The sequence below is a fragment of the Fundulus heteroclitus genome, chromosome 16 (assembly GCF_011125445.2).
Source record: "Fundulus heteroclitus isolate FHET01 chromosome 16, MU-UCD_Fhet_4.1, whole genome shotgun sequence".
In the NCBI taxonomy this organism is placed as follows: Eukaryota; Metazoa; Chordata; class Actinopteri; order Cyprinodontiformes; family Fundulidae; genus Fundulus; species Fundulus heteroclitus.
In genome coordinates this window covers 4031648-4044812 of record NC_046376.1, presented here as the reverse complement: position 1 = coordinate 4044812, position 13165 = coordinate 4031648, and the positions used below count along the sequence as shown (strand labels likewise).

The 13165-nt window shown below is 40.4% G+C and overlaps 1 protein-coding gene across 1 annotated transcript; it reads right to left on the bottom strand.

Annotated features, from left to right (window-relative positions):
- Window positions 1–2146: 2146 nt before the first annotated feature.
- On the bottom strand, window positions 2147–11932 carry LOC105938878 (germ cell-specific gene 1-like protein). Its single transcript, XM_012880797.3, has 5 exons — window positions 11143–11932; window positions 8082–8129; window positions 5351–5503; window positions 3035–3146; window positions 2147–2870 (listed from the first exon to the last, which is right to left on the bottom strand). Exons 1-5 carry the CDS (start codon window positions 11444–11446, stop codon window positions 2564–2566), a joined length of 924 nt encoding a protein of 307 aa, XP_012736251.2. The 5' UTR covers window positions 11447–11932; the 3' UTR covers window positions 2147–2563.
- Window positions 11933–13165: the final 1233 nt, after the last annotated feature.

Here is a 13165-nt window from a genome sequence, read left to right as displayed (position 1 = left end):
CCCGAGACAAGATGGACATCGAAGCCATCTTCGTCCAAGAAGAGAGACTGAAATTCATTGGAGTAAGATCTGTAGTCTGGAACATACATAATTTCACAGTCATGAAGAAACCTAATATCGCTAAAAAATTTATTTTTCAGGAAATGAAAAAAACGTCTTTTCTTTAATAGTAATTAATAAATAATAGCACAGATGTGAAGGATTTTCAGCAGACTTGGAAAAAGAAATTACGTATGTATGTATGTATGGATGGATGGATGGATGAATGGATGGATGGACTGGCATACAGTAAATTCATAAAGCATCAGTGTGAAACCACTGAAAACAAGAGGATCCAAATACCCACTGACATTTTCTTCTTCGTTCTTACAGAACATTCTGAGGATGTTTCATCAGTTTCAGCGAGGAAACATTTACCAAAAATGTCCATATTATTTTAATACATCATATATTTTTGTACTTCATATTTTACTCTCACCATTTTTCCCAAACATCCTGAAAACTCAGCTGTATTATATGAGTCGATGAGCAACTGGAATTGTGTCATCGCTGTATTCTCATCACGAGTCCGGGATGAAAACAGAAGATCAGCAGGCATACTGTAGCTTAGATTGTTGCCATCGGGTGGGATTAAATGTGCCATCGCAGCAGCTGGTCCATCAGAAAGAGATGAATAGAGGAACCAAACGATCAGAGATCGGATGCTGTAAACAGACATGAATTGGATTTTCTCTGCTGTTCTTGGAGCTGGTTGAAGAGCTTAATATGTATATAGCAGACCTGCTTTATTTTGATCTGCATCATGTTTTAACTTACAAAACAGCATTTTTTAAAACTTATTTTAACTCAAATAAACTCATTTTCGCTCTAAAGAACTGCATTTCTGTTATGTAGTTTAGTCCATGAGGCGGTTCAGGTGAAACAGGCCTGCTCAGTTTTAGCTCCCAGTCACCCCGTCAGGAGATAACGGGGCAGAATCGTGGGGAAGGACCGCTAAATGTGCTTTACAGACAGACTCCCTGAAACCAAACAGCACTTTGTATCTTTTCATCAGAAAACCTGCGTTTGCTTTTATTGGCGATACTCTTTTTAAATGATCCTTTTCATGCTAAAAACAAGCAAACACACAAGACAAGAAACATCCACCACTGGGAAATGGACAGATCTTCCTCAAGGTAATAATCCAAGGCTGCAACACATTTTTGATTTAAACGATCCATACGTTTCCAGACTAAGAATAAAAATATTTTTTCTACTTTAATCACTTTTGACATTGGAGAGCAAAATAATAAATCTTTTACTGCTTAATTTTATATATTGGCTCCAAAATTATATAACAACAATGCTGAAATTGAGGTTCACAGGTTTTTTTTGCAGCTTTTTTTAGTTTGAGGCCCTTTTACTGTTCAGCTTTATTTCAAGATTTGTAACATTTGGACTTGTCCAGTAAGGGTTGGCATATCTGACACTTAATAGAGATTGAATGCTTTACAAAAGCTTTATAGTATTTACAAAATGCAAAAGGCATTTTAACTCGACCCGTTTTTTAAAGCCACATGTCCATTTCAACCTGAACTTAAATGTTTTATTGACCAAAAAAGTTGTGAAGTGTCCCTTTTTTGATGTTTTAATGAACCTGCATTCAGTCATCAAGAAATAAATAAAATACTTACAGGTAAAAGGAGGAGGCCCAGAGGAAGACCCAGGACACGCTGGAGGGACTATGTCTCCCTGCTGGGAACGCCTTGGGATTCCTCCTGAGGAGCTGGCCCAAGTGGCTGGGGAGAGGGACGTCTGGGCCTCCCTACTGAAGCTGCTACCCCCGCGACCCGACCCCGGATAAGCGGAAGAAGACGGACGGACTTACAGGTAAAATGTTTAAATCAAGGTGTTCCGTGGCAAATGGTTAAAACATGTGATTTAAAAATAAATGTAACAGCCACTCCATTTGTTAATCATTTTTGTACTTTAAAAAAGGAGGAATGCAAATAAGTCTGGAAAACCAAATATTTTTCCATATTTTCCTGTTACCCAGACCTAAAACTTAGTAAATGCAAATTCAAAAACTTTTCAAGACTTTGAAGGAATCTGATTAAACTCTGGGGATATATAAAGTCATGTGTTACAAAGACGCCCTTCACTCACATGCATTGCACCTTTTTTTTAATTCACATCTTCTAACAGCAGCGGGGACCCGTTAAAAAACAGTCAGAGGTCAGTTTGTGCAGCTTTGCAGCTGCTTCATGTCTCTTTTCAGCCATTTAACCTCCAACCTGGAAGGTTTAAAGTCCTTTAAAGAGTCCTACTTCGGTACAGCGAGACAGCCGTGACTCCATGAGAGCTGCCGCAGCTCCTAACTTTCAGAACCGCTGCTCCTCTCAGCGCATCTGCTGCAAATTCCAGCTGTAATGCATCTTGGATAAAAGGCAGATTCAGCTCAGGTTGAAGCAGAAGGACGATACCTCGGTTAAATGCGTGTTAAATAGAAGCCAAACCCGGTCCTAACCTTGCAGATGCACATTAGTTGTGAAGCAAGGAAGCAAACGGGTGAGGGTTCTCCTTTTTAACAGTACGCTTCCACTTGTTGCTCTGGCTGATGGGCCATTTCCTCAAACACATACGGCGTTCCTGTCGAAGGCTTGTGGCCGTTTTCCAGCGGCTCCGGCAGCGTCTCCACGTCAGCAGGAACAGCCGTCACGTACATGTCCCACATCTGCTCCGGGAGGCCGAGCTCCATCATCTTCTGCTTGATCATCAGGTTCTTCTGGATGCTGTGGCGCTTGTATTTAAACTCTATGATGGTCTTTGTGTATCTGTTCAGGGTCGTCACTGCAGAGCCCATGCAGGTGCCAAAAGAGCACCACGCTAAGCTGCAAGAAGCAAGATCTGAAGTTATGCGTTTGGAAAAGAGTCAAACTGGCAGTAAATGCTGATAACGTAACTTAAAACAGACACTGAAGCTGTTTCTTTATTTATAAAAAAAAAAAAAAAGGATTATGTTTTCACTGAGTCACAAGATTTAGGATTTGCTTACGCATAAGACCAGCTGTAGTCCCAAGTCTTGGGCCTCCAGTCTTCAGGTCCGATGGAGACAGCAAGATGGAAAATGGTGGTGAACATCATGTGGGCCAACATCCCACAAAGGCCTGAGAAACAGAGCACATGGGAACAGAAGTTACACACCAAGGAGGAGTCCCTTCTGGACGGAATATGGTGGCGGAGCAGGCCGGCGATGGATGCATCACATGGCGCTCTGCAAAAAAAGCTCAAACTGTGTCACAACCACAACATTCAGTGCATTTTCCAACCAACACAAACTACGGTATTAGTTGTGATGCGGGAAGAAAATGATGCTCGAGTCTCCCAACGTTTTACAACTGATGTCACCAGATAATAACATGTTTTGGACACACTTTCAAACTTAATCGTTTTGAGATTTCAATTTTCTCTGTCATTGCGCCTGCAGGATGTGGAAATATTAGCATTCCTATGGAAATCTCAGAGCTAAGGTAAGGGTCTCCATCAATGCTTGAATCTCCTAAATGTTTTATAAATAAAAACCTAAAAAGTGTTCCATCCATTTAAACGAGTCGACACTAGGAACCCCTTTTGGAGCAGTCACAGCTGCAAGCCTTTCAAGATGTGTCCCTGCAAGTTTTTCCCATTTAGTTTTCATTCTGTGACCATTCTTCTTCACAAACAACCTCAATTTAGCCAAACTGGAAGGAGAGCATCTGCAAACATCTACTTTCATATCTGCCAGCTGATTCTCAGATGGGTTTAGGTCTGGATCCAGACATAGATGTGCGTTAATCCAAACCACTTTATTGTAGCTCTGGCTGTTCCGCCTTGAGGAGGATGTGTTCAGGGTGATGAGCAGTGTTAGTTGTCCGGTATTTCCACAAAGTCCCGAAAGTTAAACTCTGCTTCCAGCTGATCAGATCACCTTCCTTTGCATGTTTAGGGTGTTTCCCATATGGCTCGTTGCTAACAAAGCGTTCAAGTTGTATAAATATTTCTCAAAGCACTGTTTCTACATGACAAACTTAACACCAGCAGGTAAAAAGGGCTGAACATTTGTAATAATAACTGAGTTAACTTGCCTTTCTGACCAAATACAGTATAATTGTGTTTGATCTAGACGTCATATCACCCAGTGACTCAAAAGATTCTGCATTCGTATCAAATTCCTTATGAAAAATCGCTCAGATTTCTACTTTTTCAACAGTTTACAGAGCTGCTCATTATTGCCACCTACTGTATTGATGAGTTTACCAGCAGAGAGCCAAACTTAAAGGTGTATAATATGAAAGAAATCCTGTCAAAGCCACATCAATGGCTGACTCTTTCCCAGATTCTCTCGTATGTGGAGTGAACTTGTTAGATGTGAAGCACAATTTCAACTATTTAGGTTAATTATGCTCAATTTGTCAGTTAGAAAGGAAAATCTGCTGGGGTCTTGTGTGTAGCTCCTAGATTGTTAATACCTTGAAAAAAAACATTTTATTATGTTATGTAGGTTTTTATCACTAAGAGGGTTAAAGCTTCAGGCACTGTTTAAGTTCAAATACAAGAAACTGACTCAAGATTCCACGTTATTCACTGAGCTAAGTACAATTTGGTTTAAGTTTTCATAATAATGAAAATATTATTATTATTTTAACTAAATGGGTTTATAAGAAAATATAGGAACTCATTCTGCATAAGAACAGCTGTAAAATGAAGTTTAAATAAAATTTTCTGTCAACATTTCATACCTCATAGTAGAGACATAGAAGCTTCTAATGACTCTTTGGCAGATAGACTCAGGGGGAACCGTGTACGTTACAGCAGCAGAGGGATGAGGGGAACTCTGCTGCCTGGTTCTGACTCTCTGCAGCTGCTTTTTCTGGGATTAACGCAGAACAACGGGAGGGTGGGTGGGGGGGATGGGATGGGATGGGATGGGAGTCAGGCACTGGGAGGAGGGGGGCAGCGTGGGAGGAAGGGAGGGAGGGAGGTCCTCTGGGCAGATCCTGGCACAGCACCCAAACCCGCTGCCCCGGTTCCAATCCGATTACTCCACAAACCAGCAAATCCTCCTAGGCAGCGAGTGGCCACGGATCAGTTAGCTTTTCTGATGCTTGACTGTCAGCCTCGTCACGTTCAGCCACCAGGAGCTGCTGCCCTGCGACGCTAAGGTAAAGGAGCGCCTGGTGGCATCAGCTGACCCCTACGCTGCACCTTGTTCTCAGAAATGAGGTGACAGATGTGAACAAAGGAGTGAAAGGTTACTCCTAAACCTACAATGAGCATCCTTTTAGAAGAAACCTCCCCCCCCTGCCGTCTGAATCTGACGTCCTGCTGTTACCTGAGAGAGCGGTGCACATGGCGGCGAAGGCACTCAGTTTCAACTTGTTCATGACGCTGAAGCAGCGACACTGCTCCAGGATCATCAGAGCCCCGCCTATGAAGAGCAGACCGAGGTACAGGCTCTCTGCAACCACGCACAGCCACAGCACTCCTGGGAAGACGGGAAACAGGAGATCAGCTGCTGCAGTGCTTGTTTTACCTTGACCCTGAAGGATAATCCCCGTTCTAATTATCCAAGAGGCGTGTTCCCTCCGTGGCAGGAAATAGGAATAAGAGCAGCCAGACTGCAGTGTGCAGCGCGGCGTTGTAGTCTCATTTTTCAACAAGTGGTCAAACCTTGATGCAGTGGACAGAGGATGCTAACAGCTAACATTGAAAAGTTATTTTACTTCAGTAATTTTATAAAAAACAGTGAAACTCATATTTATAACATTCCAAATGACACATTTTAAGTGTTTATAGTGTTAATTTTGATTATTATAGCTTAAAGCCAATGAAAATGGCTTTGAGATGTCTCAGAGAGTTACAGAATGGGTAAAATACAAACTTAGTAGTTGTCCAGCAGACAATCACATATTCAATGATCAGTGGCGTCTCTGGCATGACAAGTTAAAATGAGCACAACAACTCAACACCTAATAGCAGCAAGACATTTTTTTGTGATATAACCTGACTTTGATTAACGTTAAAATAAACAGATAAATTTGCATAAACCAACACACTACAAAATCTATTTAAAATAAGTTAAATGTTATTTAAATGTTATACATAAAATTACAAATAAAGGCTTGCTAATATTGTTAATTTGTTTAAAAGAAAAGATTCACATCAATCGTTCAATGAGCCAACAAGCATAACCAGCACTAGATTAATATTTCCTTTTAGTTTCCATTTTCCAATTCAAAAAAGTTAAAAAAAACAAAACAACTGGACTTTTTTCCAAAGTTTGAAGACGTTTCGCGTCCCAGCCGTCTGCAGCGTGTCTTTTGGATTTTCTTGCTGATTATGGGATTATATGGGAAGCGACACATCTTCAAACTTCGGAAAAAAGTTCAGTTGTTTTATTTTATTTTTTTACTTTTTTGGAATGACCATGACGTGGATGACTGAGAATCTTCACCTCCATTTTCCAATGTTTTATTTTATTTAAATCTTCCGACATTTTATTGCAACAGTTTTTTACTTACTTTATTCTGTTTTTATTTTCCAATGTCTTAACCATGTAAAGCACTTTGCATTGTCCTTGTACTGAAATGTCCACCAAACAGTTTATCACAGAAATGTTGTATTTCCAGTTATCTTAACAAACAGTATATCAATAAAGAATTAATATGCAGCTATATCTGTAAATCAACATTTTCATGAGGCTTTCTATTGATTAAAAGCATGTATGCAACCTGTAGGAGTTGCCTGAATGCACTTTTCCCGAATAAGATGTGCTGAGGTTTTGTTTCAACGGTTTAAGTTTCAGATGTAGGCAGGGGAGATCTTAGTGGTGAACGTTTGGAGTTTGAAGTGACAGATGCTGTAACTGAGCTATAAACCAGATATTGGGTTACTCTCATTATTTGGCTACTTAACGTCATGTGTGCTGAAAGGTTAGCCTGACTGCTTTATGTTACTGGGAACAGTCCGCTTTTGTTGTTCAATGCCTCTAAATGCATTTATGATTACTCTTACCCCGTTCACACAAACTAAAAGCTTATACTGTTTGAATGGCACTTTTCTCCTTAAGTACAAGTCAAGGTGTACAGAAAACACTGCACCTCCTGAAGTCACAATAGAGACATATTTAATAGATTAGAATCTGCATTCCAATGAGGCTTGATTGTCATATTTAAAATACTAGTGAAATTACCAACCATTAAGCAGGTTTAAGCTTGCATTAAAGGGACAGTGTGTAACTAATCTGGGTTTTAATTAGCAAAAATCAAGTATTGCTTTTATCAATAAATATTCTGGCAAAGTCTAATAACCTCAAATCAAAAATAAATCCGTTCCCACTGGGATGTGCCGTGTTGTGTCACTATTTCTGATTTCAGCCAAAAGGAGACAATTGTCAAATCTGTCTTCTACATTAAGATGTGCTGTCGGTGGAGGAGGACTATAAACAAACAAATACGACCGTAGATCATTCTATTTGCTGTTTTCTGCTGAAACGGAGGATCATCCATACTCTATGTGCAGCAAGAGGGAAGAGAATGTAACAAAGAAAAGAAACAGAAATAATAACCAGAGAAAACTAGAGTGTATATCGTCGTAGCTATTATTACCAGGTGGAGATAATTCATGGAGCGGGGACTCTAAACTGATGCGGAGGTTGTAGGGTTTCTGCTGGACAGGTAAAAACCCAAAAAACATTTCACATCATGACTGTAGCTATTGGCTATCAGCAATAGCTTGGTACCAAATACATGAAGGACATGTCAGATTTATGACACTCCACTGCTTCCGTAGCAGTTATTACTCACTTAAATGTGAGGTTGTTTGTAATTAATTAGTGTTTAAGTCTTATACACTGGGGCTTCAAGCTCACATTTCTGTCTTATAATGTCTTTCTATTGCTCAGATGTAATATTCTGATCATAAATCTCACGTTTTTATCAGCCGTTTGCAGAAAAGCATCATAATCAACAGAAATAAAGTCTTAAAAACATTGTGTGTAGTTAATCTAGTGGATTAATGTTTTCAATGAATATCACATGTAAATTTATTATGAATTTACCAACCTCTTTGACGTTCCGGTGCAATATCAGCAAAGCTTCGACAGTCAAATCCTGCAAAATAAATAAACAGACCAACTATAAGAAACACATGAAAAATAAACAGAACACACTATTCAGATTTGTTGTTCTGTAACTATATATATTGTATATTATCCAAACATAAGTCAATAAATTGTTTTGATTTGTTTATCCCAACAAAGAAGCTGAGGGGCAGTGTGAGATCACACACTGACCATCACTGAGCTACCGAGACACAAACAGCCATTTGTGGCTTAAGCACAATTAAAAAATCTTGGGTTAACGAAAACCGACGTCTAAGCAGGGGAAATTATTCACACATCTTCTCTGTTTTGCTTTTTTTGGTCCCATGTAAATGTTTCAAATCATCAAACAATGTTTAACATCAGAAAAAAGATAACCCGAGTAAAGACACAATGTTGCCTTAATAAAAGGATTTAATTGGTTTGGAGAATCTAATTTTTCAAACCAACTTGGTCATTTTGAATTTTAATTCAAAATGATTTAGATCTATCAGTCTAACAGTGAAAGCCATTATCCAGGGGGAAAAAAATTAATCCTTGTTATAACACACTGCAGTAAAATTCATCATCACCCATATCAACCCATATCAAAGACATTCTTCAGCCAATTTCTGAAATTCAGTCCCTTGTTAAAGCATTAAGCATGAGGCTGAAATAACCTGAGCAATCAGTAACCACTGGCTTTAACAGACTGTATCTGGTTTCATACAGAATGCATGAAATAAAAAATAATCATTCACTGAAAAGTCCGTCCATCCATTAATGTATTCGGCTTATCTGAGATCAGGTTTAGGGGGTAAAAGGTCCAGGAGGAAACCCCAGCCACATCCTCCAGTTCATTCTGGGGGATCCGAGGCGTTCCCAGGCCTGATGGGATATGTAGTCCCTCCGGTTAGCTGTGGATCTTTCCTGGGGTCTCGTCCCAGTGGGACGTGTCCAGAAAACCCCCAAAGGAGGCGCCGAGGGGGGATCCCGATCCAAAGCACCTCAACTGACCCCGTTAACTTATTTTCCCTTTGATATTTTGTCCTTTTATAACTGCTTTTTGTAATAACACAGGTTAATGTTTTGATCTAACATCAGTTTGATGATCTGAAATGATCAGCTGTTGCTGACACTGCGTGTGATGTCATCAGCTCAGGTGTTTCTACACTGCACCTGGATGCCCCGCGCGTTTAAACTGAATCCAAAGACAGAAACGCACTTTAACCAGACTTTATCTCCATTAATATCCTTGTTGTTGTTCATCATGTTGCTCAAAAAGTTGTGTACCTCTCATGGATTTCAGTATGCTAATTTAATATCACAATCTGTTAATATACATCAAAATGCTTTTTTTATATTGCTTATATATTATATAAGCAATATAAATTGAAAAGTGGCAGTTTTATATTGAAAACTGCCACTTTTCAATTTGAATGATTTCCTGGAAGAAAAATGAGACAGTTGGTATTTGAATTTGAATTCATGTTTTGCTTGGAGAGATTTGGCTTTAAGCAGAGAACTAAAGGCTGCATGGTTTTATCGGGACTACCTGCTGTTGTTTTCTGAGCACTAATCCTGTGTTCATTTTCTGATCTGTCCTTTCAATTTTGTTCTCTATTAGTTTGTCCTTTTTTGCCACATGCATGCAGCAATCTCTCAATGCAAAATCAGCAACAAGTAATACTATGGGAAATATGGTAAATAATGTATTGGCACAAAAATGTCACATGTCTCTCCATCCAGGAACACACTCACATCTAAAATCAATTTAGGGTTCTCAATCATTTAAATCTCCCCACTAATTTGATGGTAGAAAAATCCTGTATGAAGAGGAAAAAGATTGACTCCAAATGGTGAAATCTGTCTTCCCAAAGTAGCATGTGGTGTCAGTGAGAAGTTGACAGCATTGATTCCTTAACATGCAGCAATCTCTCCCACCTCCTGAACTAGCACATCAGGCAAAAATAAACATTTGCTTTAAAGCAATCCCTATCCTGAACTAATATGTGGTGAAAGTGAGCAGTTGATTCAAAGGAGTAATTAACTTTGCAGCAATCCCTCAGCATGGGGCAACAGGGAAATGTTTATTGCATGAGCTCGTTCAATTTACAACAATCCCTCCTCCTGAACAAATGCACGTGGTGACTGTAAGCAGCAGACAGCAACAACTCCTGAACTGTGCTGCAAATCTGCTTGGTCATTTCTCCCCTTTTACTTTTACTTACCTTTGCAGTTTCAGACATTTAGTATAAATTTCACTTTCTACAGCTGGACGTTTTGTACCAATCATGCATAAGTTCCTTCCCACCAGGGGGACATTTTATGCCTGCTTTCAGAATGACTTCTGTAAGAAAATGTGTGTGTATGACTCCAATAATTACCATCTACAGGCAAGTGGTCGCTCAGAAATCCAAATGGGCTGTACCTTATGAGGCATTCGACCCAAATGGGATCAGAGCCAAAATACAAGAGAATAAGGTGTGACACAAAGTTTTCAGATTGTGACCAATCATTAATGTTAATTATACGTGATCTAAGTATTTTATCAACTATTTAATTCATGTAAATACATATCTCTAATGAAACCACGCCATGGTTCAAGTACATGGGTACCTATTAGTTTATTTACAGTCCCAAAGGGGCCCTAGGAAGAAATGGCAGGGTGTATTTACAAAATGACTGAAGGGGGAATTATGGGAAAGGATTTTGAAAAAAGCTGAATAATCCATCACTTATATCAGTGTTACTTGATCTGACTCAAAGATACCGCTCTGTATTTTATAGATGTGTGCCCATGCCAACACACCTGATATAAAATAAATTAATACCTCCTCAGCAGGCCTTTAAGTAGCTTGTTAATGACCCACTGAAATATTATATCCATTGTACTGAAGCAAGAAAACAGTGCAAACCCACAGAGCTGTGGCTCCCAGGGATCAGGACTGAGAAACATGGACATATGTAATGGATTATTCTTTTTTTTTTTGAGTCGTCCATCATGACTCCGTCAGAGACTGAAAGTCTGGCTGTCGTCTTACCGTTCATGTCGACCGCCTGCTCACAGGACAGAAATATCCCAGTGTGGAACTTCCTCAGAATGAACTTCTCCTCTCCTGTCTCAAAGATGTACTGCACCTGCCGGCTGTCGTTGAGGTTGGAGCTGTTGAAGCGGATGCAGTACCACTGCTTCATCTTCACAGGCGGTCCCGAGCAGAAGGGTTTGGCCACCTTCCTGGTGCCCTCACACCAGTAGCTGGTGGTCACCGCTGACAGGGCGAAAGCCAAAGCCACGAAGTTGAGAGTAATTGCCAGGGAAGCTCGCCGCCCGCGCTCTAGCCTCATGGTTGAGGCCAGGCCAGAGGAAATGAAATGAAGGGGCGACTAATCCTAGCTTTCAATATGTAGCCGCAGCGTTTTGCTTCCCAGCAGATATGTCAAATCTTCATAATCTTGTTGCGTTTGGGGCTCCTTGGGTGAGAATTGAGAGCCTCCCTCCGCCAGCTCTTCGGTTGTTCTGCATTTCTTCACCGCACCTCCACAGGCACCAGAGCGACCCATTTTCTGTCTTTGCTTCATTCAAACTCTTTCCCCTATGATTTTATGCTGTTCGTCAAATCAAACCCATTGCTCCTCCCCCGCAGCAAATCTCATCATGCAATATTATCCATTACAAATGGCAAATTACAGTCCAAACTTCCTGTGAGCATCCTCCGAGCTGAGATTATAATCCAAAATAAGGCTCTCGCTGCTTACATATAGCCAGCCTTTTCAAACTGATTGCGTTCAGAGGCAGAAGATCAAGTGCCGGTTTAACTTTGACCAGTGACATAATGTGCGCAGTCTCATATGAAAATCCGTCCATAATGTGTGTCTGTGTGTGTGTGTGTGTGTGTGTGTGTGTGTGTGTGTGTGTGTGTGTGTGTGTGTGTGTGTGTGTGTGTGTTCACGGTGGGGATAAACATCCTTCCAGTTGCGTGCCGATGCTCGTGCAAAAACAAAGAAAATATACATAATGAAGTGGTGTGCTTTGGAATTTCATAACCAAAAACATCCAGTTATATCCTGCAGCTTTTGTTGTAAGAAAATGAAACATGGTTGTGTGATTTACCAGTGAAAACATTGAAACTAACCTTAGAATAGAAAAATACTTTATTGAAATCCAGGTTGACCAACTGCAAGGCGCAAATTTACAACATATAATTAAATGCTGTACAGTTGATAACAACAACTCAAGAAATTAAAAGAAGTGTGTAGCTGAGTGTTAGTTTCAGGAAAGGTTCCCTGTTAGGTGTGGCGGGTCTGTGCCGTGGAAGGTCACCACCAACTCTTTAATTTTCCTCACATCCACTAGGAAAGGTTTGTGATCCACTCCTGACAGCTCCAGCTTGTCTCTCCAAAGTCCCAGCTGGATGGCAATAAAAGGATTTGAGCATCAGAGACTATTCAATTCAATAAAATTTTATTCATATAGCACCAATTCACAACACACGTCATCTCAAGGCTCTTTACAAAGTCAAATTCAATAAAATCCTCCAGACTGATTGGTGAAAAAGTTTCCTCTCTAAGGAAACCTAGCAGGTTGCATCAAGTCTCTCCAAGCAGCATTCACTCCTCCTGAAAGAGCGTAGAGCCACAGTGGACAGTCGTCTGCATTGTTGATGGCTTTGCAGCAATCCCTCATACTGAGCATGCATAAAGCGACAGTGGAGAGGAAAACTCCCCTTTAACAGGGAGGAGAACCTCCAGCAGAACCAGAACCAGGCTCAGTGTGAACGCTCATCTGCCTCCACCCACTGGGGCTTAGAGAAGACAGAGCAGAGACACAGAAAGCACAGAAGCTCACATTGACCCAGGAGTACTTTCTATGTTAGATGGTAATAGAGGATGATCTGCCTCCCCTGATGATGTCACAGCTAACAGAACGCCAGACCAGGTGTACCTTCTATGAAGAGAAAAATGACAGAGAACAAAAAGCTGAAATAACAACAAACAATGCAGATTGGAGAGCAGTAGGAGAACTCAGCAGAGTGAGAGAAATAGACCCTGATGTCCTCCAGCAGC